This window comes from Heptranchias perlo, chromosome 39 (genome assembly GCF_035084215.1).
Source record: "Heptranchias perlo isolate sHepPer1 chromosome 39, sHepPer1.hap1, whole genome shotgun sequence".
Lineage (NCBI taxonomy): Eukaryota > Metazoa > Chordata > Chondrichthyes > Hexanchiformes > Hexanchidae > Heptranchias > Heptranchias perlo.
Genome location: NC_090363.1, coordinates 7180645 through 7203252, shown reverse-complemented (window position 1 = coordinate 7203252; position 22608 = coordinate 7180645). Strand labels below are relative to the sequence as shown.

At 43.8% G+C, this 22608-nt stretch overlaps 1 protein-coding gene across 2 annotated transcripts in view; it reads right to left on the bottom strand.

The window, feature by feature from the left end:
- Window positions 1-22608, bottom strand: part of abcf1 (ATP-binding cassette, sub-family F (GCN20), member 1) — a 58739-nt gene that overhangs the window by 35041 nt on the left and 1090 nt on the right. Inside the window, exons 2-11 of one of the 2 annotated variants that reach the window (XM_067973996.1) lie at window positions 19820-19860; window positions 18037-18105; window positions 17216-17360; window positions 15793-15824; window positions 14712-14828; window positions 10361-10438; window positions 7182-7271; window positions 5163-5240; window positions 3442-3519; window positions 2262-2342 (exon numbers count right to left, since the gene is read on the bottom strand). In XM_067973996.1, coding sequence (XP_067830097.1) covers window positions 2262-2342; window positions 3442-3519; window positions 5163-5240; window positions 7182-7271; window positions 10361-10438; window positions 14712-14828; window positions 15793-15824; window positions 17216-17360; window positions 18037-18105; window positions 19820-19860 — 809 coding nt within the window. The remainder of the gene's footprint in view (window positions 1-2261; window positions 2343-3441; window positions 3520-5162; window positions 5241-7181; window positions 7272-10360; window positions 10439-14711; window positions 14829-15792; window positions 15825-17215; window positions 17361-18036; window positions 18106-19819; window positions 19861-22608) is intronic. The other variant, XM_067973997.1, reaches the window with a different exon arrangement.

Here is a 22608-nt window from a genome sequence, read left to right as displayed (position 1 = left end):
TCTCTATGTACAACGCTCAAACTGCCACTCCTTACGTGCAAGACTGGACAATCAGTGACGGCAGGATATTTGAGCACATGGAAGATCTCACTAATTCTGGCTTCATTCGCGATCTACACATATGCTCGTTCCAGCAGGAGCAAGAAGCCTAACTGATTATTCCTTTTCCCCGCCCAGGGTATTAAGCACACCACCCCTGTCCTGGTTGAGATTAACAGATTGGACATTGAACCTGGGTCTTTCATGGTTTGTAGGGCTCAGTGCCAAGTTTGATGGTGCCTTTCATCACTGTCACATAACGGAGCTTTTCTTGCAGTTTGTATTTTCAGAATCCCTCAATTACAACTGATAACTCGCCCCAAAGTATCGATCTTGCTTTATTTGGAAATATGAAAATTTGTCAAGAACCCCAATAGTAGTTAAAGCAAAGATGTACATGTTGTTGCACACCTTGGGTGTTTTGTTTTTCTGGCTTCTGCCACCCACCAGATAGCAGCAAATGACATAACTGGTCAACATGGTACGGTAGCATAGTGGTTATGTTACTGGGCTAGTAATCCAGAGGCCTGGACTAAAATCCAGAGTCATGAGTTCAAATCCCACCACGGCAGCTGGCGAATTTAAATTCAATTAATTCATTAAAATTCAATTAATTAAATAAAAAATCTGGAATTAAAATACTAGCATCAGTAATGATGGCCATGAAACTACCGGATTGTCGTAAAAACCCATCTGGTTCACTAATGTCCTTTAGGGAAGGAAGCCTGCCGCCCTTATCCGGTCTGGCCTATATGTGACTCCAGACCCACAGCAATGTGGTTGATTCTTAATTGCCCTCTGAAATGGGCAAGCCACTCAGTTGTAAAATCTCGCTCAAGAAGGCGGCTCACCACCACCTTCTCAAGGGCAATTAGGGATGGGCAATAAATGCCGGCCTTGCCAGCGACGCCCACATCCCGTGAACGAATAAAAAAAAAACATTATGAGAATTGCTGAGAACACCATTTACTAAATCAGCAACAACATGGAAACGGGCACAGTTTTATGTGCTTGTCTAGGTGAGAGATATCGGTGCTGAGGAATGAAAATTCCTCCATCTTTAGCACCATCAGTATCAAGTGCTCCTGGTTTAGGTATAACACCAATGTCGCATTTTAAGATTTTTGACCATTTTGCTATGAAGGATCTAGGTATGATTTATTCTGGAGTGTTACTTTTACGTTAAATTTAGTTGACAAAGGCTTAAAATCCCTCTGCAACCAGAGCTCAGAGGTGGGGCAAGATGTGTATTTGAGTTAAGCCAGATGTACCAGTCTATGGAATGTTCCCCACCTTTAGATCAATAAAAACACATTTAGATCTTCCTGTGGACCACCCAGACCCACTGCGTGAGATGACCGCATTCATTTGGAGAGAAGCAGATAGTTGCTAGGGGAGGTTAGTCACTCTAATTGGTAGCTCCACCGACCAATCGCAGGTCAGGGAAGGAAACAGAGATTAAACTGTGAATTTCCTGCTTCCGCCCAGAGAGGGAGGAGGAGAGGGCAACAAATTTAAGTCAGTCCTAGAAAGGATGGGCAAGCCGGTCACATTCACCGATAAGACTGACTAAGAACGGTAAGTTAGCCTGCTAACAGGGATAATGTGATGTTGTTTGTTGTTTTATATGTTGCAGGAAGTTAATAAGTCTGGAATTACTACTTTGTTCTGTCATGTGCAGTCTGTAAAATAAACAAGTTTCTTGCTTTTTCATTGACCTCATCTTACCAGAGGGTGCATCATTTCTGCCTCTAAGAATGAAGAAACGGTGGTTGTACGTGCAAGATTATGGTACCTAATTCCTTTAACATGGGGCTTTTATTGTTACAGCCCTGGGTCATGCCATCACCATACCAGATACTGAACAGTAATGGTAAAACTCCTGTTTGCAAGGGATACGACAACTACTAATGGATTCAACATCATTGGTCTCTCCCAAGAAAATATCTAAAGCTGACCTGAAATTTGTAACAACCAGTTAGATACCGCATGAAGCTCCCTCTGCACTGCCCAAACGCACTTTAACCAAAACCTAAGAGCACTCCTACGACAGCAATGAGATTTCTAATTCTTACACCAGTCAATTTTGTGAACTCTCCAAGGTGAAACTGTTAATTTCATGCTAATTATGAGCAATTTTGTGTTGTTTTCAGTAACACTAAGTACAGTACGTTATATCATGGAAGCGTGTGTTTTGAGCAAATTGATATAATTCAATGTACCTTTCCTTTCCCTTTCTGTGGCTTTAATTCTTCTTTGTCCATTTCTTCTTCTCCAGTCACGGCAGTGATAATATTGCTGCCCTACAGACAAGCAGTAATGAAACGGAGTGTTACACTGACAAAGTAGCAAAGAGCAACAGCCACATATCAGCTGCACAATATGCAACCAAGCCATTTGGTCAGCTGGCTGCAGTGCAAATTATGCATTACAGCCAGGACCAAGAGGCACTCAAGTTGGACAGCCAGCATAGTTTACTGGGTCAACTTTTTCTCCATTTCAGTTCCTTGGGCTCAATGGGAGCATGAAAGACCAGCTACACTGCAACTTGCCTTCAGTTTTCATCAGGGAATAAAACCAAGACAAGCTCACTCCACTTCATCCTGCCAACTAATCCTTCAGGGATCCATTACTGCACTGCACCATGTTTACAGGCTTTGGGAGTGGTCATGGAGCCATCTTGTTCAGTGTTACGAAAGTATCTGTGTTCGTTTATCTTATCATCAGTATTGAGGCACTGCAACTGGCCTCAGCACCTGTGCGCTGTGGAGGGGGGAGTGGTGGTGGGGTGGGGTGGGGAAAAAAAAGAGAGCGGAACACAGGAGCAAAGAAACCAGCAGGGATCCTGCAACTTGCCGAGACTTCTTCAGCAGAACCATCCAAACTCGCGACCACCACCTAGAAGGACAAAAGCAGTAGGTGCATTGGACCACCATCACCTCCGAGTCACACACCACCCTGACTTGGACATTTATCACCATTCCTTCAGTGTTGCTGGAGTCAAAATCTTGGAACTCCCTACCTAACAGTACTGTAGGAGCACCTTTTACCACACAGATTGCAGCGGTTCAAGGTGGCTGCAGACCTTCATCAACTAGGGATAGGCAATAAATGAAATGATGCCCACATCTTGAGAATGAATAAATAAAAAGCTAAAGAAACAGCAATGGAAAAAAAAGTACCAACCCCGAGTTTTTTTTGAAATGAGTGTTGGAATTTTTGGGCCCAGTGTTGATTTAAAAAAAAAAGGAGGGAGAGGGGAGGGGAAAAGAGAATGGAAAGGTGGTGGCCATCTTACCCCTTCTTTCAGACCCCCAAGACTGGCTGTCATCTAAATGGGAAATACTGGCCCACCCAAACCACCCTAACTCACACTGGCCACAGTCCTTTCAAACTTTCTACCTTTTGCTTTCCTTTCGCTCTTGTGCGTTTTCCTTTTTTACTTGGCTTGTCCTCATCATCATCTTCGTCAGAGAGTGCCTGTGACAAAAATCAGACCAAACGTCTAGTTAGTTTCTGTTGAAGACATGATTAACTATTAAAGGTGTTTTTAGATTTACCTTTTATTTGTTCAATCTTTGGGAGAGTAACCTCTGTGCAGCACTCTCCCCCATTTATGCCGGTGCCTTGTTTCAGTGTCCACGGATGTCTCAAGAGTGCAGGGGGTTCAGGGCAGAAAACTGCCTCATGACACAACTGTGTGCATTGGCTGGGCTGAAAATTTGACATCTGGTTGGTTAGCGCACTCGTGTCATAAAACCGCATTGTATTACCTTGTTAGCCCACAGGTGCAATGAACTGGAGCACTGCTTTTAGCAGATCAGAGGAGGAGATTACTATTCCAACAGGGTGCAAGTCCCATGAAATTGTGGTTCTTTGCTACCACCGGTTGGGATGAAATTACAGAGTTTATAGTTAAATGCTACTGACAGTGCACTGAACAGGATGGAAAACAAAATAAGGTGGTATGGCGGCCATTCAGCCCAAGTACCTCACGAGCACTTCTGTTACACTAACATGTTTTGGTATATTTGGGTGGATCAGAGTAGGAATTCTTGTAAGTGTGCTCTTTGAGCTAGTGATCTGGCCTCAGTCTGAAAAATACATCTGAACAGCACGCAATAGAGGCAAGGTCAACAGATTGATCTCTGCAAACAGTATTTATTACTTCAGCTTCTTTTTGAGGGAGGCAGGGAAGGGAAGGGAAAAGTGGAGTAATCCAATGGAAAGAGCTCTTTTTGAAGTGGCAATAGTGGAAGTACCGAACATAGAACATTGCAAGTTTTGCGCAGTTTTTGAACAGGACACCAAGATTTCAATTCTTAGCAAAACATGCATGATTTCAATTTTCATTTGAACTATAGTTTGAGTATAAATGCAGTTTTAAAGTTAATAACATTTCTGCTAATTACATTAAAAAAAGTTATGCTAATTACAGTGAGTGCGCAAATGGAAGACACACAACAGGTGTGATCCCATAAACAATGCTGTAAATCAAGGCTACAACTAGTTTACAAACACAAACATAATTTAGATACACTTCCGAACCTCAGGAAAGATGTACTGGCCTTGGAGGGGGTACAGCACAAACTCACCAGAATGATACCTGAGCTGAAAGGGTTAAATAAGGACAGATGCATAAACTTGGTTTATATTCCCATGAGTTTAGAAGGTTGAGGGGTGATCCAATCAAGGTTTAAAACGATAAAGGGATTCAACAGGGTAGATAGAGAGAAATTATTTCCTCTGGTCGGGGGGGGGGGGGGGGTGGGCAGGGAGGGAATCCAGAACAGGGGGGCAGAGTCTTAAAATGAGAGCTAGACCATTTGGAAGTGAAATCAGGAAGCACTATTTCACACAAAGGGATTTGAAATCTGGAATTTTTCCAAAAGGCTATGGATGCTGGGTCAATTTAAATTTTCAAGACTGAGACTGATAGATATCTGTTAGGTAAGAGTATCAAGGGATATGGAGCACAGGCACGTAAATGGAGTTAAGATACACATCAGCCTTGATCTAATTGAACAGGCTCAAGGGGCTGAATTGCCTACTCCTGTTCCTACGTAACCTCAGACTTTTTAATTGTATGGAGAGTTTACACAATAACAGCTTTGTCTGTCTACCTTTAGTTTTGCTTTTGATTTCTCTGTCTTTTTACTCTTCTTGCTTGACTTATCTTCATCATCATCTTCAGAAGCTACCTGCGGCGGAAAGTGTGGAGATCCAACTAAATTTCTCGCCAATTTCCATTATACCATACATTTATCTGGCCTGAGACCAGTTGCTTATATTAGATGGGAAGTTGGGTTATTCACTCCCAGTTACATGCAAGTTGGGTTATTTACTCCCAGTAATATGCAATCAAAAGTTCAGTTAACAAATCTGGAACTTCCCTGATATTCTGCAAAAAAGTTGGAATGTTTGCTATTTACCGTAACAATTTTTGTCCATCTAGAGCCAAGCATCTGCACACCATGAGCAATATTTTCTCTATTTGTTGACTAAAAATTAACACTGTCATTTGTACACCAACAAAAACTACTCTCTGCAATTGTAGTACTATTTTTATAGGTGATTGGCGCTAGCCTTCAGAAGTTAGGACAGGGGATCCCTGGAGTGTTTCTCCATATTTGCAGGCGGTCCTCCACACAGGAAAGTCTGAGAACCACTGACTAAGGAGTAGTTAAGCCCCTCTATTACTGCAGACCTTGAAGAAAAAGATCAGCTACAAAATTACTGCCGACTATTAAATAGCTGAATGTAAATAAGGTGAATGAGGCACAAGGAGGATGTTACAAGTTTAAGGTGTGCCTTAGATATTCTCTAGGTCACTTCCGTAAACAGTCCAACAGTCTTCTGTTCAGGAGTGTGCCTATACTGACCAATATCTAATCATACAATCGCGTAACCTAGGGGTTAACAATGAGATCCTTATGATCTGAACTGGGTATTGTGTCTTTCACACATCTCCAATCTTTTCAAAGACAGACAAACACTTTAGCGAGATGGGCCAGATATGAGTCGTTAAACTGTTTTGTTTTACAGACAGCAAATGAATGTACTGAGTAACAGTTGTAATCAAATTTAACCCTGATTCAATTAATTACAGTTCTCTCCTCCAGAAACATTATCCCCACTATCCATATTAGCTGGCTCACAATGTTTTCCGACAAGTCTTCATATTTTGACCAGCTCTGGTACAAGGTTTGTGACTGTCCCCTCGCTGAGCGAGGGTTCCTCTCCAGACTTAGATGGCTAACTGCCCAGTCAGGTGTCCCTTTGCCCCTTTTCTGTGCTCCTAGCCAGTGGAAGGGTTATCCATTTGACTTCTTCCCCATACTGTGATTCAACAGTAGTCCCATCAATAAAACTGGCCAACTCTCCTCCGAGGGATCCCCTGTTCTAACTTCCAACGGCTAATGCCAATTACCCATGAAAAATAGGTTAAGGAAAACATCTCCTACTGTTCTCAATGAATTGGAAGCCTGAGAAGAGACAATTTACCCTTAGTCTGAAATAGACTGGGAACTATCATTTCACAAACTGGCTCATCTGGCTTTAATACACACCTTCAATGCCTGGCCTATTCAGAACTAAACCCTTTATGTAAGCGGCTTCAGCCTTTGTTTTAAAATCTATGCAAAATCACCGTTTCACAACACAACACAAACATCACTCCTGCTCAAATCCTTTTCATGAACACAAAAAAGAAATGATCAAAAACCATAAAATGTGATAGATGGGTTTATAAATGTTAGATTGAGAAACATTAACAAGGAATCAATGCCTTCAGGAGGGGCATTTTGTAGTGGCTCACTCAGGTTCAAAGGCCATCTGACAAATAAAGGACAATTTTGTACCCCTTAAGGAGTTGAGTATACTAAATGCCCAACTGAGATTGGCAATACTGGATAACTAAGGCCCTGAATATTTCATTCAATGGCACAATGGACAGTGCACTGGTATAATGCACCGCCTCATCCATGTTCTGTCCACAACCATCTTTCACTACCTTCCCATTTACACAGCAACATCAGCACGTAGGGAAGGTAATGGTAACTTTTTGTTTACAGGTATTAAATGACCTTTAGCAATCAAGGTTCTAAAACAGTAATGCCACCATACATTCAAGAGAATTGTACCTTTTGCTCTTTCGTTTTTCCTCGCTCATTCTTTTTGCCTTTTTTACTTTGCCTCTTCTCATCTTCCTCATCATCTTCCTCAGGCATGGGCTGTGAAGGAGCACAAAGACAACGCAATTACCACTACACCAAATGGCACGGATGCAATTCAGTATTTGTAACTACAACTAATGAGAATGTCTAAGTGGCAAAGTAGAAAAGTAGTAATAGGACAAGCAAGGGTTAATTAGAAGCTGCCTAGGTTAGAACAATGGGCCCCTTCAAGGCTAATAGGGAGATGAGTAACTCGTTAGATGTTGGGGTCTGCTTATGCTCATCATTGACATGTTGCCATTAGGGAGTAGGGAGTTTGGTGTAGGTGTCTTTGTATGGCTGGGTGATCAATAGAAATAATGAGCTTAGCGAAGCCAGAGACATTCCAGGTTGGCTGATAAGGATGTGGGATGATTGGGGGAAAAACATTCCAAGCTAGGAGATGAAGAGACATTCATCTATGTCTGTCACTGCGGCGTGATCAGCTAACTGTATTGTCCATGATTGGCCTGTAGTGAGGTAACCCCTCATGGCCAACCTATGCCAGGCTTATGATTGGTATTGACCCTCATGCTAACAATGTTCCAACCCCTATGGATCTGTATAAACATGTGTATTTTCTGTATGTTCTTTGTCTTGTTCTGCCAGCATAGGTGGGACTCTATCGGGAGTCCAGATCAATGCTGCAGACCAAGTTCCAAGTTCTACTCTAATAAAATTGTGTTGAACTGCAACGGTGTATTCGACTCAGAATTTGCTGAACCAGACTGAGGGGAAAGAATCGAGTTCATCGCTAGTACCATCCCTAGTTAAATTCATAATCAATACCTCACCCCCTCCATTACTCTACTGAGGATCTGGTGTGCTGTTCCAGAGGCACTGCCAAGCTCAATTATCTCCTCACTCAACATCCATTCGTATAAACCTGCCAGCAGAGGTTCATTGGATCGTGATCTGGGGCAACAATCCAGGCTGACTTTTACCCTCTTTAGCTTAGGAGGCTGAGGCTAGTTGTAGCACTCCTAGATCCAGAACAGATCCAAGAACAAACCTGGACTTCCCTGGTCTGTACAGCCCATGTTGGATGTTGCAATTGCCCACCGAGCCATTGGGAGATGGAAGGGTTGATCATCTCTGATTGGCGGGTCTAGTTTTCTCCTTCCCCACCTCTACTAAATGCATTTTAGTTGAGGAAAAAAAGGTTACGCTTGAAACATTAACTTGACTTTTCTCCTCACAGATGCTGACTGACCTGCTGTGTACTAGCAACATTTTCTGTTTTTGTTTCAGATTTCCAGCATTGCAGATTTTTAAACTTGTACCATAGGCCGGTGATCCTGTTGATTGTTAAACAGCTTTAGTGTGCTAACAAAAGCAACTTGCTACCCCAAAAGATAACCTCAACTGGTTTATTTCCTCCGTCTCCACAGAGTCCAATCCCTCACCACTTCCTCCCTCACTGACAGACTGACTAGATGGATTCACTTTTCAAGATTGATTTCCTCATGTCAAATTTCAAGCACTATTACTTTGGCGAATAAAGAGAAACATAATTCTTACGAAGCACTTTAGAAAAATTAAATTCTTCTGCTAGCAAAAGCTTTTAAATTCTAATCCAAGTTTATTATTTTAGAGGTACAACCATATATTGAAAAAAAATATTAAATGGAATAGCTTGGGCAATAAATGTCAGCATTCATTTTATATTGGGTTTTAAAAAGAATTAGAAGCTTTAAACCGTTTGCATGTTAAAGAAAACACATGCCAGTAGTAGAATCTGGTGTTAGGTTAGGTTGTTTATGCACTATTTTAAAGGTAAATAAAACCATCCAAAAAAAGGACAATCTATACACAGGGCTTTTACAATCTGACCAAGCTACCCTAGGGCTGTGGTCTTACTTTAGTAACTAAACATTCCAAAAGCTGAGCTGTTTCAAGTGCTCAGACATGTTCAAACTATCAATACGAGCACCACTGCTTTTTGGTTAAAAGGGAAAGGAAAGCACATTTTAACAGAAGAAAACAATAGACTAACTTGTAAATTTCTTTTGAAAAAACACATTTTATCAGTACAGAGATCCTCAAGCAGACCCTCCCTCCCTACTAGGCTGCTCTGGTGAAGGCAGTTATCAGAACTGGGTGGGGATTGGTGACCAGCCCAAAAGCTGCTTGACCCGACACAACCACCCTTCACAGCAGGAAATCCATATTCCCAGCTTAGTAGCTTGCTTTTATTCAGATTTAATAAAGGGTTAAATTATTGAGGACAGGTTGCACAGACTAGGCTTGCAATCCCTTTAATATAGAAGATTAAGGGGTGATCTAATTGAGGAGTTTAAGATGATTAAAGGCATTGATAGGGTAGGTAGAGAGAAACTATTTCCTCTGGTGGGGGAATCCACAACAAGGAGGCATAACCTTACAATTAGAGCTAGGCCGTTTGGGGGTGACACCAGGGAGCACTTCGTCACACAAAGGCTGGTGGAAATCTGGAACACTCTCCCCAAAAAAGCTGTTGAGGCTGGGGGTCGATTGAAAATTTCAAAACTGGGATTAATAGATTTTTGTTAGGTAAGGGTATCAAGGGTTACGGAACCAAGCAGGGTAGATGGAGTTAAGATACAGATCAGCCATTATCTAACTGAATGATGAAGGTAGAGGGGCTGAATGGCCTACTCCTGTGCCTACATTCCTAGATTGGAAAGGCTGGACAGTTTGAAGCTGTGCAACCCCTCCATTCCCACCATCATTTGCAATGGAGCATTGCCAGAGATGCCCACCAGGGAAGAAGATCCTACCCAAGGAGCTCCGTTCAGGTAACAAGATTGACCTTTTCTTAAAAAAATGACCTGAAAAAGGTCAGCCAATTATTTTCTCTATAAAAAGATGCACTTTGAAAAGTACTCCCACCCTAGATTGCCTTCCTCTTTATGCACGCATTCAGCCTAAACTGTTGCCCCTTCAGATTACAGACGTGACAATTGCTCAACTCCCAAACCCACTGTAACATGCGCCAAAGTAATTTTCGTAACTGCTTCAGATGTGTGAGTAAAAGGAAAAACAAAGAATTCAGGGGACCGCCCCCACCCGATACCCTCCAGTGAGTAATGTGCTAAATGCATTCCTCTTGTGCACAGCGACGTTACCTGTGATTTGCCCTCGGAACTATCATCCTTTTTCTTTTTGATTTGCTTCTGATCATCGGTATTCTTATCCAATGCAGCCTGTAAACGCATAAAGCAACCAGGACAGGAAAGGGGGAAGGTCAGGAAGTTTACAAAGAGTGTCACAATTTTTTTTTTTAAAACAGAAAAGTTTGCATAAAGCTGCGGCTAAACGAAAAATCCAGATCCACACAAAATTTCAATTTACTTTCCATCTAAATTCTCTCCCTTCTTTACTGAAATATTTTACAGATCTTGCTGAAGTGGACTGTTCCTAAATGTTGCATATACCCATTCAAAAGATCGACCGCCACCCCCCCCACCCCCACCTCAAGATCGGCTGCCATGAGTTAGGTAAGCGCTATCCGGCATTCACTTGCATTCCAATTTTCCCTGCCTGCTGCTAGAAGTGCATTTGCCCATTCATTATGGACCTCATTACACTCGGGGGTAAAATACAAATTTGCCGCTTCCCCATTCTTGCTCTACTTAAGAGCCCAGCATTTGGGGGTGGGGGCGGGTTTTGGAATGAGATGTACTGTCCAATTCCGCCATCACAGTACTAAAACCATCTGCAAACATTTTACACTGCAATAGGGTTACCAGTCAGGAAAATGGCACAAATTGCTGACAGATTAAATGAACACAGGATCTGTTGACCTCCTCTACTCTCTAGGGACGAGATGAAAAGTCACCTTTTTCTGGCTGCCATTAGAAGCTACACAGACATCCATTTCATACCTGTCATTCAGGAAAGTTCTCATTTAAGCAGTAACTTAATACCCGGCCTTCCTGGCTTGAGGCACGCTTCCTTTTGCTCTGATAGCACAGCATACAGAAAACTGTTCCCCGGTATCAATGGAACTTTATACAATTCATTTTGAGGACTCTTACGGAGGTACAGTTCCAGGGGTGCCAGCCAACCTCCAATACAGCACCCAAGTGCCATTCTTCACATGCAGCTGAATTTGATCGTATCCTCACCTGATGAGTCACTGAACGGCAGCCCAGATGGCTTTCGTTTACCCCCACCCCCCCATCCCTTCCCTTCCCAGGGGCACCCATGGCAGTTGTAGCATCTCCACCTCTATTACCTCTGAGATCAGCTAACAGCACAGAAGGCAGTTCAAAGCCAAACATTCACCAACTTACATATAAACATAAGGGACTAAGTAAATTACAGACAATATATCAGTCTCAGGAGTACACTCGATAAACAAATTCCTCAAACTTTACTTTGTGGCAGGAAAAGATGGAATTCCAGCTGAGGTACTTAAACAAGGAGCGCAGGTTGTACATAAACATCTGCACAATGTCTTGCTTTACTGCTAGAAGGAAGCAGGGGTACCACAAGACACGAATGATGCCAGCATCATCCCATTGTACAAAAACAAAGGAGATCGGAGTGACTGCAACAACCATAGTGGAATTTCTCTCTTTAGTGTTGCTGGCAAGGCATTCGCATGGGTCATTCTTAAAAGATTGCAAGTGCTTGCTGAACAGGTTTGTCCAGCAAGACAGTGTAGCTTCCGTGCCAGTTGATCAACTATTGACGTAGTCTTTACACTAAGGCAACTGCAAGTAAAGTGTCATAGCAGGGAAACATAAGGGTCTTTTTCAATTGCTGGAAAGAATTGGTTGCCCCCCTAGTCTGATTTGTTCCTTCCATGATGGTATGAAGGCTACAATCCAGTACAATGGTAGTCAATCCGCAGTCGTGCCCAACAGGGATGTGTTTTGGCACCAACATTCTTTAGTATTTTCTTCTCTCTGCTGTTTCATTATGAGTCTACAGCACACAAACAGGCCATTCGGCCCAAGTGGTCTACGCCGGCGTTTATGCTCCACATGAGCCTCCTCCCTCATTTCTTCTACCCCTATCAACATTTCTTTCTCCTTCGTGTGCTTATCTAGCTTCCTCTTAAATGCATCTATTCTATTTGCCTCAACTACTCCTTGGTAGCGCATTCCACATTTTAAACCACTCTGGGTAAAGAAGTTTTTCTTGAATTCCCTATTGGATTTATTAGTGACTATCTTATATTGATGACCTCTAGTTTTGGACTCCCCCACAAGTGGAAACATTTTCTCTCTGTCTACCCTACCTACCTAGGATCAATGGTATTGGATAACTTCTCTTATAGGTGACGAGCTAAATTCTCACATTGGAAAAGCAGCAACCACATTCGGCCAATCGACTAAGTATGTGGAATAATGGGAAATTAACATTGAACAATATACAGATCTTCCAAACGTGCGTTCTGAGCATGCTGCTGTATGGCAGCGAAACCTGGACCAGCTACAGCAGGCATGAGAGAAGGTTAAGCTCTTTCCACGCCTGCAGTCTTCGCTGTATTCTAAATATCAAGTGGGAAGACAAAGTTCCTGACACTGAAGAACTTGAGGAAGTTCAATTGCCAAGACTAGTAGCTCGTGTCAAACATAAGATGCCTCTGGTGGCCTGGTGATTTATATATGATGGAAGATGGGCTTTTCCAAAGGGTCTCCTGTATGAAGAACTTTCAGATGATTCAAAGCTGCTGCACCACCTAGGCTCAGGTTCAAAGACATTCGCAAGAGGGACCTGAAGACTTTTAACATCGATACCACAAGCTAGGAAGATGTGGCTAACAACAGGTAACACTGGAGGACTGCATCATGTAGCTAGATAGGCGGAAGAGAGGCAATGGAGGAGGAGAGATAGGGGAGCGAAGAGAAAAGCGCATCAGGTTTCAAGAGTCAATACTGTGCCGGCTTCATCATCTGACCCCGTGATTTATGTCTGCACCATATGTGGCAAGGACTGTCGCTCGAGAATTGGACTCTTTAGCCACTCACGTTGTTGTGCATGACAAAGTACCTGAACTGCTTTGGCGTTAACACCTTAGTCTTTCAAAATGGACATTTGCCATGATTGACTGAGCCACAAATGCAAAGGTTCCACTGGGCAAGGGCCGTGACATGAGATGTAGAAAACAGCAAAATGCAATAGACTGGTACAAGCGCTGATCACTGTCTGTTGCAGTGCCTGATTTCTGCTAGCATACTCGCAGCTAGTTAGCACCATCTGGTGGTGAAGGTCATATATCTCAGCAATCAAGTACTGAGTAAAGCTGCATATTTACAATGCTGACAAGGTCTCTGAGCAAGGACCTTGAAGGAAAACTCTTACTGCTCCTAAAAATACATGGCACAACTAGAAGCACCGTGCAGGTATTCTGTGGATTATATGAGGCTGATCAACATAATCAGGAGGACATAGACAGACTGGTGAAATGGGCAGACATATGGCAGGTGAAATTTAACAGAGACAAGTGTAAAGTGATACATTTTGGTAGGAAGAATGAGGAGAGGCAATATAAACTAAATGGTACAATTTTAAAGGGGGTGCAGGAACAGAGATACCTGGGGGTGTACACACACAAATCCTTGAAGGTGGCAGGACAAGTTGAGAAGACTGTTAAAAAAGCATATGGGTTCCTGGGCTTTATTAATGGAGGCAGAGTATAAAAGCAAGGAAGTTATGCTAAACCTTTATAAAACACTGGTTAGGCCTCAGCTGGAGTATTGTGTTCAATTCTGGGCACCACACTTTGGGAAGGATGTCAAGGTTTTAGAGAAGGTGCAGAAGAGATTTACAAGAATGGTACCAGGGATGAGGGACTTCAGTTATGTGGAGATATTGGAGAAGCTGGAGTTGTTCTTCTTCAAGCAGAGAAGGTTAATGGAAGATTTGATGGAGGTGTTCAAAATCATGAATGATTTTGATAGAATAAATGAGAAACTGTTTCCAGTGGCAGAAGGGTCAGTAACCAGAGGACACAGATTTAAGGAGATTGGCAAAAGAGGAAACTTTTTTTTTTTAAACGCAGCAAGTTGTAACAATCTGGAATGCTCTGCCTGAAAGGATGGTGTGGAGATGCCGGTGATGGACTGGGGTTGACAATTGTAAACAATTTTACAACACCAAGTTATAGTCCAGCAATTTTATTTTAAATTCACAAGCTTTCGGAGGCTTCCTCCTTCCTCAGGTGAACGTTTGTTGGAAAGGATGGTGGAAGTAGATTCAATAGTAACTTTCAAAAGGGATTTGGATAAATACTTGAAGGGAAAAAATTTACAGGGCTATGGGGAAAGAGCAGGGGAATGGGACTAATTGGATAGCTCTTTCAAGGAGTCGGCACAGGCATGATGGGCCGAATGGCCTCCTCCTGTGCTGTATCTATGGAGATGAATCTTTAGCACAGAGGTCAAGATGTCAATTTATTCAATCCAACAGCACAAACACACAGTTCTTCATATTCAGACTCCTCTCCCCAAACTGAACACTGACCTTATTTTTCTGATTTTTGTCTGTTTTGGATGGTTTGCTCTCTCCTCCATCATAGTCTTCATCATTGTCTTCATCTTCACTCTGTTCAAGGCTAAGAGCTGCGAAGACGTTCCCACCCTTCAAAAAAAACACAGAAAAATCAACATACAAAACCACACGGGTAATTCTTGTGAAAGTTAGGGTGACCGAAGACCAGGCTATCTGCTATACCTCCTTGGTTGCTGAATTCAAATTATGCAAGATACTAGCAATGGTGGAACAAAGGAAAAGAGAGCAATCACTTTGAAGACCCTATGGGGGAGGGGGGCAGTGAATAGCATTAAAACATAACTAGTAGTAGATCTTATGTATTAAACATAGAAAACAAACTGTAATGAGCAGTGAGAAAAAACAGGAGCTAAAACTCCCACTGCATCAGCCACCAGAGTTTTACGAAACAATTTATACAAGTGCAACCTAACTAGAAGGCAAAGGGTGGAGGACTCTAAATAAATAGATAAATAAAATTAATAGGCAAATTTAATACGGTCAGAAAACATTACAGGCAGGCATGATATGAAGTATTATACTGGCAAGAAAGGGCACTCTATGCACAAGACTTAATATAATCTTGCATCGAGTGCATGCCTGGCACATTTGAAAGTTAGAAATATAGAAAAGAAAGTAATTTTATCCTGGTTTCTTCTGACCTGGAGCTGAAATTCTACAATTTCTTACCAATTCTGTTAAAGGCTAATCAGCATTGGTGATGGAAGTTATCAGGATTTACAGCAGTGAGATTTTGCAGCCTTAAAGGGATGGCCAACAGAGCTCCATCTTCACATGGTGTAATGTCCCTGTCCTAAGAAAATATCAGGTCTTCTGACTAACTTAGAATCACAGAATGCTATAACACAGAAACAGGTCATTGCACCCATACGTCTGCCATTATTTATTTATACATATAGAAATTTGAAAGAGACATTGGGACATCACTATGAACAAAGATTTCTCCCCCCTGCTCTTTCTTTCCCTTTAAGCCGCAACTAGAAGTGGAGCTTTAAAGAAAACAAGCTGCTATGCTAAGTCGTACATTGCTTACCATCTTTTTGCCTCCTCTCGCTGGCTTCACCACTATAAAAAGGTGGGGAAAAAAAACGTTAGAATCGGGCTATATTTTCTTACACAAATAAGTGAACTTAATCCCGAGTTTCATGGTTCAGTCCCCTCTGGAGTTACTCAATCTCTAATAGCCGAGTATGGCACTGTCTGCAAGGCAGACATCCAATGCCAATCTGATGGACTGGTCAGAAATTAAAGCTCTTTCAGGGTACAGTGGGGGCAATAAGCATTCATTCGGTGGCTCCATGCATCTGTGCCACTAATCCAACCCTGGATCACCTTCAGGTCCAGAAACACTCTCCTCCCCGTCCTTCCTTTCCCTTCCCCCCCACCAGTATTTTACCTTTACAACAGAAACTACACTTCAAAAGTACTTCAGTGGCTGTAAAGTGCTTTGGGATGTCCTGAGGTTGTTAAAGGCGCAAGTCTTTCTTCTTTAACTCTCTCCCAGATATAAATTGTTTCTAACCACTGTTGTCACTAGACTTCTTGAGCATATTGGTAAGAATATGCCAGGGGAATGATCCCACTACACCATTTAGAGAGAAGGCAGCTCTCCAAGTGTAGTCGGTTGTTTTTTTTGGCAAACGCAGAAGCCATGTTGTGCACAGCAAGATCCCACAAATAGCAATGAGATGAATCATCATTTAATTCTCTTTTGGCAATTCTGGGCACAACACCAGGAGAACTGTCTACTCTTAGAAGAAAAGGTGACAAGCGATTCTTATTTCAACCTTAAAAAGGCAAAGGAACCTTAGTTTAACAGCTCAACCAAGAAACAACACTTCCAACTATGCAGCCGCAGCCCCCCACCCCCAAGTACTGCATTGAATCGCTCAGGTCATGCAGCAGAATGTAACCCACAACCTTCCCACTCAGTAGCGAGTGCTACCACTGAGCCCAAGCTGATATTCAAAAACAATGCACAATAAATACTGTACAACAAGTATCTAATAGGAAAACATATTTTGCACTGCACTTTAATGTTGAGCAATACACTTAATGATATTCTTAATGCATCGCCTCAAATTAGTCCCACCCACACCGCCACCAGTGACAAATCCGTAACCCAGTCTTATGCAGCTCAAAATGCTCTCTCCAGATACAACTCAATTTTGGACGGCTAAAATTGATGATTGTAATACTGGGGTGTTTTACTCACCAATTGGACATAATTTAAAAATTTCACACAGCCACAATTATTCTTCACTGAAATTCTAGTGACAACACTCGCAACATTATCAAGTTTAATGCCTATTTTGAGGTTTTTAAAGCCAATTCGTATTTTCATCCTCCTTTTGTTTCTCTGGGTTTAACACCACCAGTTGAGAGAAGCAACGAGCTTCTGAGGCTGTGGTAATCCCTGCTCAATCCCCCGAAACCCTGTTCCCAGCTCAGCTCACCTTCTTCTTCCTCCTCCTCCTCCTCCTCTTCCTCATCACTGGCCTGCACTGAGAGCTTATTCAGTTTCTCAATCACTGCATCATCATCCTCATCCTTTTTCTTCTTGTTCCGTTCTTTTTTCTTATCACGCTTCTTCTTTTGTTGCTGAGTTATAGAGACAAAAGTGCGGAAATCATTAGAGCAGCTCGATGCTATTAAACTACACAGGAGAGAAGTATTTGCATTTACATAGGCTGCATATAGTGACGCCACTATTCTCGGCCAGAATGGAGATGATTGGGTAATTACCCCGCCAATCACGCCTGGAGATCGCACTGTTGTTAAGTGACTGGGATTGATTTTACCTACATAATTTGTATTACATAATTATCCTCCACTCACTGCATTTTGCTGGAGAAATAACCCTGCTTTTATCGGGAGAGGCTGCTGTAGTTTCGGTAAAGAGTTCTGTCTTTTTAAATAGACTCTTGTGTAAATAGACTTTGTTTGCTGTAAAACAGACTGTTTGCTGCAAGTCCCACCTCGTCTCCAACTCATTGACAGTGGCATCAATGGACACTTCGATTTACATAAGCATCTTATCACATTGTTAAAATGCCTTAAAGCACTTTACATGGTGAATTATTTTTGAAGTGCTGACCTTGCATCATTTGTGAAGTTGACAGATTTAGTTGGCGATGGCTAGTAATTGCATGGGAGCTTGTACATATGAATAAGCAGCATGATACACAGATATTGATCTAAACTGTGCCCTCCATTCTCTCTCCCCCCGCCCCCCCAAGTGTGTTTACAAAACCATGGCAATGTTCCTTCCCTTTACCTGCTGCTCTGTGATGACTGCCTCTTCTGCTTTCACTTGCTTATCATCAGCCACCAGTTCCTCGAAAAACTGGAGAGAGAAAGGAATTAGTCACGCAACAAATACCATTTAAAAATGGAGCTTGTCATTTTAGGAGCTCTGTTTCAGTGTAGATCGAGGTCTTCCATGGTTGACAGGTCCAAAAATAAAAATCAGGTAGAAAGACACCACTTCATGTCCTCTTGATACAAAGAACTTTATAACCTCTATTTTGAATACTAATCAGTGGCCTCAGTCATCAGAGCATGTCGAAAGGGGTTAATAAGCCAAACATGCGAGAGCCAGTGAAACAATAGAGTGTTAATGGCTGCTCCCTCACATGATTGGCCCCAGTAACCACTCCCAGCCAGCACCCTGCGTTGTTGACTGTAGCTGCACTGATGTTAATCCAGTTCCCACACATTAAGGACCTCAGTAGTGTTCCCATCTGGTCCTTCTTCCCACTCCTGCTCATATTCCTCACATTACTCCAGTAGAATATCACAATGCGCAGAATATTTCATCCAGTGCAGCCACTAATCGGCACTGAACAACGGGAAACACCCATGTAACAGGTCACGGGAGTGTAACTTGATGTGGACTTTCTTCTCTGGTTTGGGGGGGGGGGGGGGGTAGGGGCTGGAAGAACAGAAGAATGCTTAAGATTTTAAACAGGGCATATTTTCTCAGATTAGCTCGGAACTGCATATTCACAGCATAACACACAGTAGCACCAAGATGGACCATCACATGTATCAGCATCTCCCTTTTATATCATGAGTGGTGAGTCAGCTAAAGATGGTTTCACTTATACTAGGAGGCTAATCATCAGACTCATTCTCCCACAGGCCGTTTTCTGCAGTCCTGTTAACCTTATTTTTTTCTGAAGCATAAATGCAGGTTATAAGTTAAAAGAAGAAGCATGACAATAATTTACAAAATTCTCTGAATATAAGACTCACATTAGAATACACTTTACTTCAAGTAGGAAACTGTACTACTTCAGGAGTGAGTCAATAATATCTTACTCAAAACTGAGAGGAATGCTATGAAGATCAAAAAGTCCCACGTTCAATCCCATAACTGCACTGAGTTACCAGGACAAAGCTGGTAGTAGGGACGGTACAATTGGCCTTAGTATCACGGGGTGAGGAAGAGGTTAAAAGGATCAGCCAGGCTGCTCCTGATCCTTATGTAGTGACCACTGTGGGTAAGTGAACTGATGCCTGGATGTCGAGAGTCGGGCTTGGCTGCAGTGCTTTCCACAGCGGGACAGGCTGGCAACTCACTCTAGATTCACACCTGAAGAGCGGCCACTTTGGGGAAGGGGGGAGGGGGGCACGGGTGAGTAAGAATACTGGAAAGAAGAAAATGAAATTTGAAGATAAAACACTGGGATGAATTCAATCCCCTGTTGTTCCCACTTGTGATATCCAGTCCAAATACCGTATAGAAACTACAAACCTAATAGAGTGAAACACGGCATCACAAACAATGGGGCCAGTGCTTACAGCTTCATTAAAGAAAGACCTTGAATGCATAAGTTATTACCTATAACATAGGGGTCATGAGTGGACTAAACAGTCGCGTGATTGGGTGGGGGGAGGGGAAGACATATCCCCCATAGCGCAGAGGGTGACAGTGCCACAAGTGGGGTGGTCTAGTTATTCCAATATTTCCAATGACTTGCCCTGTCCAGAGATAGAAATAATTCTGAGAAATCTACTGCAGCTTACGAAAGATAATAAGGTATGTACGTACGTACCGATTTCTTGGCCTTCTTGTCTTTCTTTCCTTTTCTCAGGACTGTGAGAAACAAATTAAAATCTCAATGTGAGAAACCAATTTTTAAAAATGGCAACAGAATGGCAAAAGTTACAAACTGATGTCAGCACAATTCAGTTGGAAGCATTCTCACCCAAGTCAGAAGGCTAAGGGTTCAAGCCCCACCTCGACCTTCAGTAGGACACGATCTAGGCTAATACCGAGGAAGTCCTACAAATCTGTGTTTACAGTAGATATCTTCACAGGTTCCGTGGTGTCAGTCACTCCACAAGTCGTGAGTGCCTTACTGTTATGGCAGTTGCCTAAAGGCCCTATATCTAATTTCAAGGTAGCATAACCCAAGGATGTGACAATAATACCCCTTTGTGATCTGGACTGCATACTGGGGTCTTCTGCACGTGTACTTCTGCAATCCCTCTGAAGGCAGATCGAGTGAATGCTCGGTGAGACGAGGTCAAGTATGAAGTTATTTCACAGCTCCTGACCATACACAGCATCAGTTGTAATCAAAACTTACCTATTCCACTTAGCATTCCCACAAAAGATAATGATTTTGCCATGCTATTCCACATTGGTAGACTGTCTTACTCTTATTTTCCAAATTATTTTACTTTCTATGAAGCTACTGGCTACAAGAAACTGAAATTCTGCATTTTGGCCCTCAGGGTAGGATCTCCTTTCTCTGCATTTGCTGTTTATTTTTCTAGTCCATCTAACTCCACTGTCAGCTTTCAAACTGACTACCCCCTTCAATCCAAGAGAGCAATCCACCAATCTAACTTGGCAATGATCCCTGCTGAGTCCAAATGAAGAGTTGTCGCAATAGTAATAGTGTGAACAATCACCAGAATGTTAAATTATCCATCATTGTTGTTTTAATGTATTGTCCTGGCCAATATTTATCCCTCAACCAACATCAGTAATGCAGATTATCTGGTCGTTATCCCATTGCTGTTTGTAGGATCTTGCTGTGCACAAATTGGCTGCCGCATTTCCTGCATTACAACAGTGACTACACTTCAAAAGTAATTCATTGGCTGTAATGTGCTTTGGGACGACCTGGGGTCGTGAAATGCACTATATAAATGCAAGTTCTTTCGTTCTTATCATCTGAAACCTAACCTACATCTCCCAGCCCTCATCTATCCGATCATAGCCACAGAATCTGCAGTAATGGGTTTTCTCCCCACTACCGTGCCGTTACTTTCAGAGTCCCCCAAGAATCCAACCTTGGCCCCTCCTCTTCCTCATCCATATGCTGCTCCTCGGCAACATCATCCACAGGCATAGGGTCAGCTTCCATGTATATACTGACGACATTCAGCTCTACCTCTCCGCGACCTCTCAACTCCTCTACTTGTCTGAAATCCAGTCCTGGATGAGCCACAATTACCTCCAGTTAAACATCAGAAAGATTGAGGTCATCGTTGTCAAATACCGTTATCACCCATTACTCCTGTGCTCACTGACCTACACTGGCTCCCGGTCCACCAAAGCCTCAATTTTAAAATTCTCATCCTCGTGTTCAAATCCCTCCATGGCCTCACCCCTTCCTATGTCTGTAACCACCTCTAGCCCTACATCCCTCCAACTCTGGCCTCTTGTGCATTCCAAAATCCCGCAGCCTCACCACTAGCAGCCGTGCCTTCAACTGGCTAAGTCCTAAGCTCTGGAATTCCCTCCCTAAAACTCTCTCTCGCCCCTTTTAAGGTGCTCCTTACAACCTACTTCTTTTCTCAAGGTTGTGAGTCACCTTTCCTAACATCATCATCATCTTTAGATCGGCATCAATTTTTATCAGATTACACTTGTGAAGCACCTTGGCACATTTTCCTGCATTAACGCACCATATAAATGCAGGTTGTTTTTACTTGGGGGGGGGGGGTTAACAGCTGGCTGTGAGAATGTCCCTGGAGTTTATATTCTGATTATTATGGGAGGTGGGTGGTGGTAGTTGGCTGTGAGGATCAGTCCCTGGAGTTTATAGCCTCATTACTACTCAGTCCTGGGGGGAGGTCCATATCCTCATTATTACAGTGGGGAAGGGGGTAAACAGCTGGCTATGAGGATCAGTCCCTGGTGTTTATATTCTGATTTTTGGGGAGGGAGGCGCAGTCCCCGGGGCCCACAGCTGGCCCCCGAGGCGCAGTCCCCGGGGCCCACAGCTGGCCCCCGAGGCGCAGTCCCCGGGGCCCACAGCTGGCCCCCGAGGCGCAGTCCCCGGGGCCCACAGCTGGCCCCCGAGGCGCAGTCCCCGGGGCCCACAGCTGGCCCCCGAGGCGCAGTCCCCGGGGCCCACAGCTGGCCCCCGAGGCGCAGTCCCCGGGGCCCACAGCTGGCCCCCGAGGCGCAGTCCCCGGGGCCCACAGCTGGCCCCCGAGGCGCAGTCCCCGGGGCCCACAGCTGGCCCCCGAGGCGCAGTCCCCGGGGCCCACAGCTGGCCCCCGAGGCGCAGTCCCCGGGGCCCACAGCTGGCCCCCGAGGCGCAGTCCCCGGGGCCCACAGCTGGCCCCCGAGGCGCAGTCCCCGGGGCCCATAGAGGCGCAGTCCCCGGAGGCGCACAGCTGGCCCCCGGAGGCGCACAGCTGGCCCCCGGAGGCGCACAGCTGGCCCCCGAGGCGCAGTCCCCGGGGCCCACAGCTGGCCCCCGAGGCGCAGTCCCCGGGGCCCACAGCTGGCCCCCGAGGCGCAGTCCCCGGGGCCCACAGCTGGCCCCCGAGGCGCAGTCCCCGGGGCCCATAGAGGCGCAGTCCCCGGAGGCGCACAGCT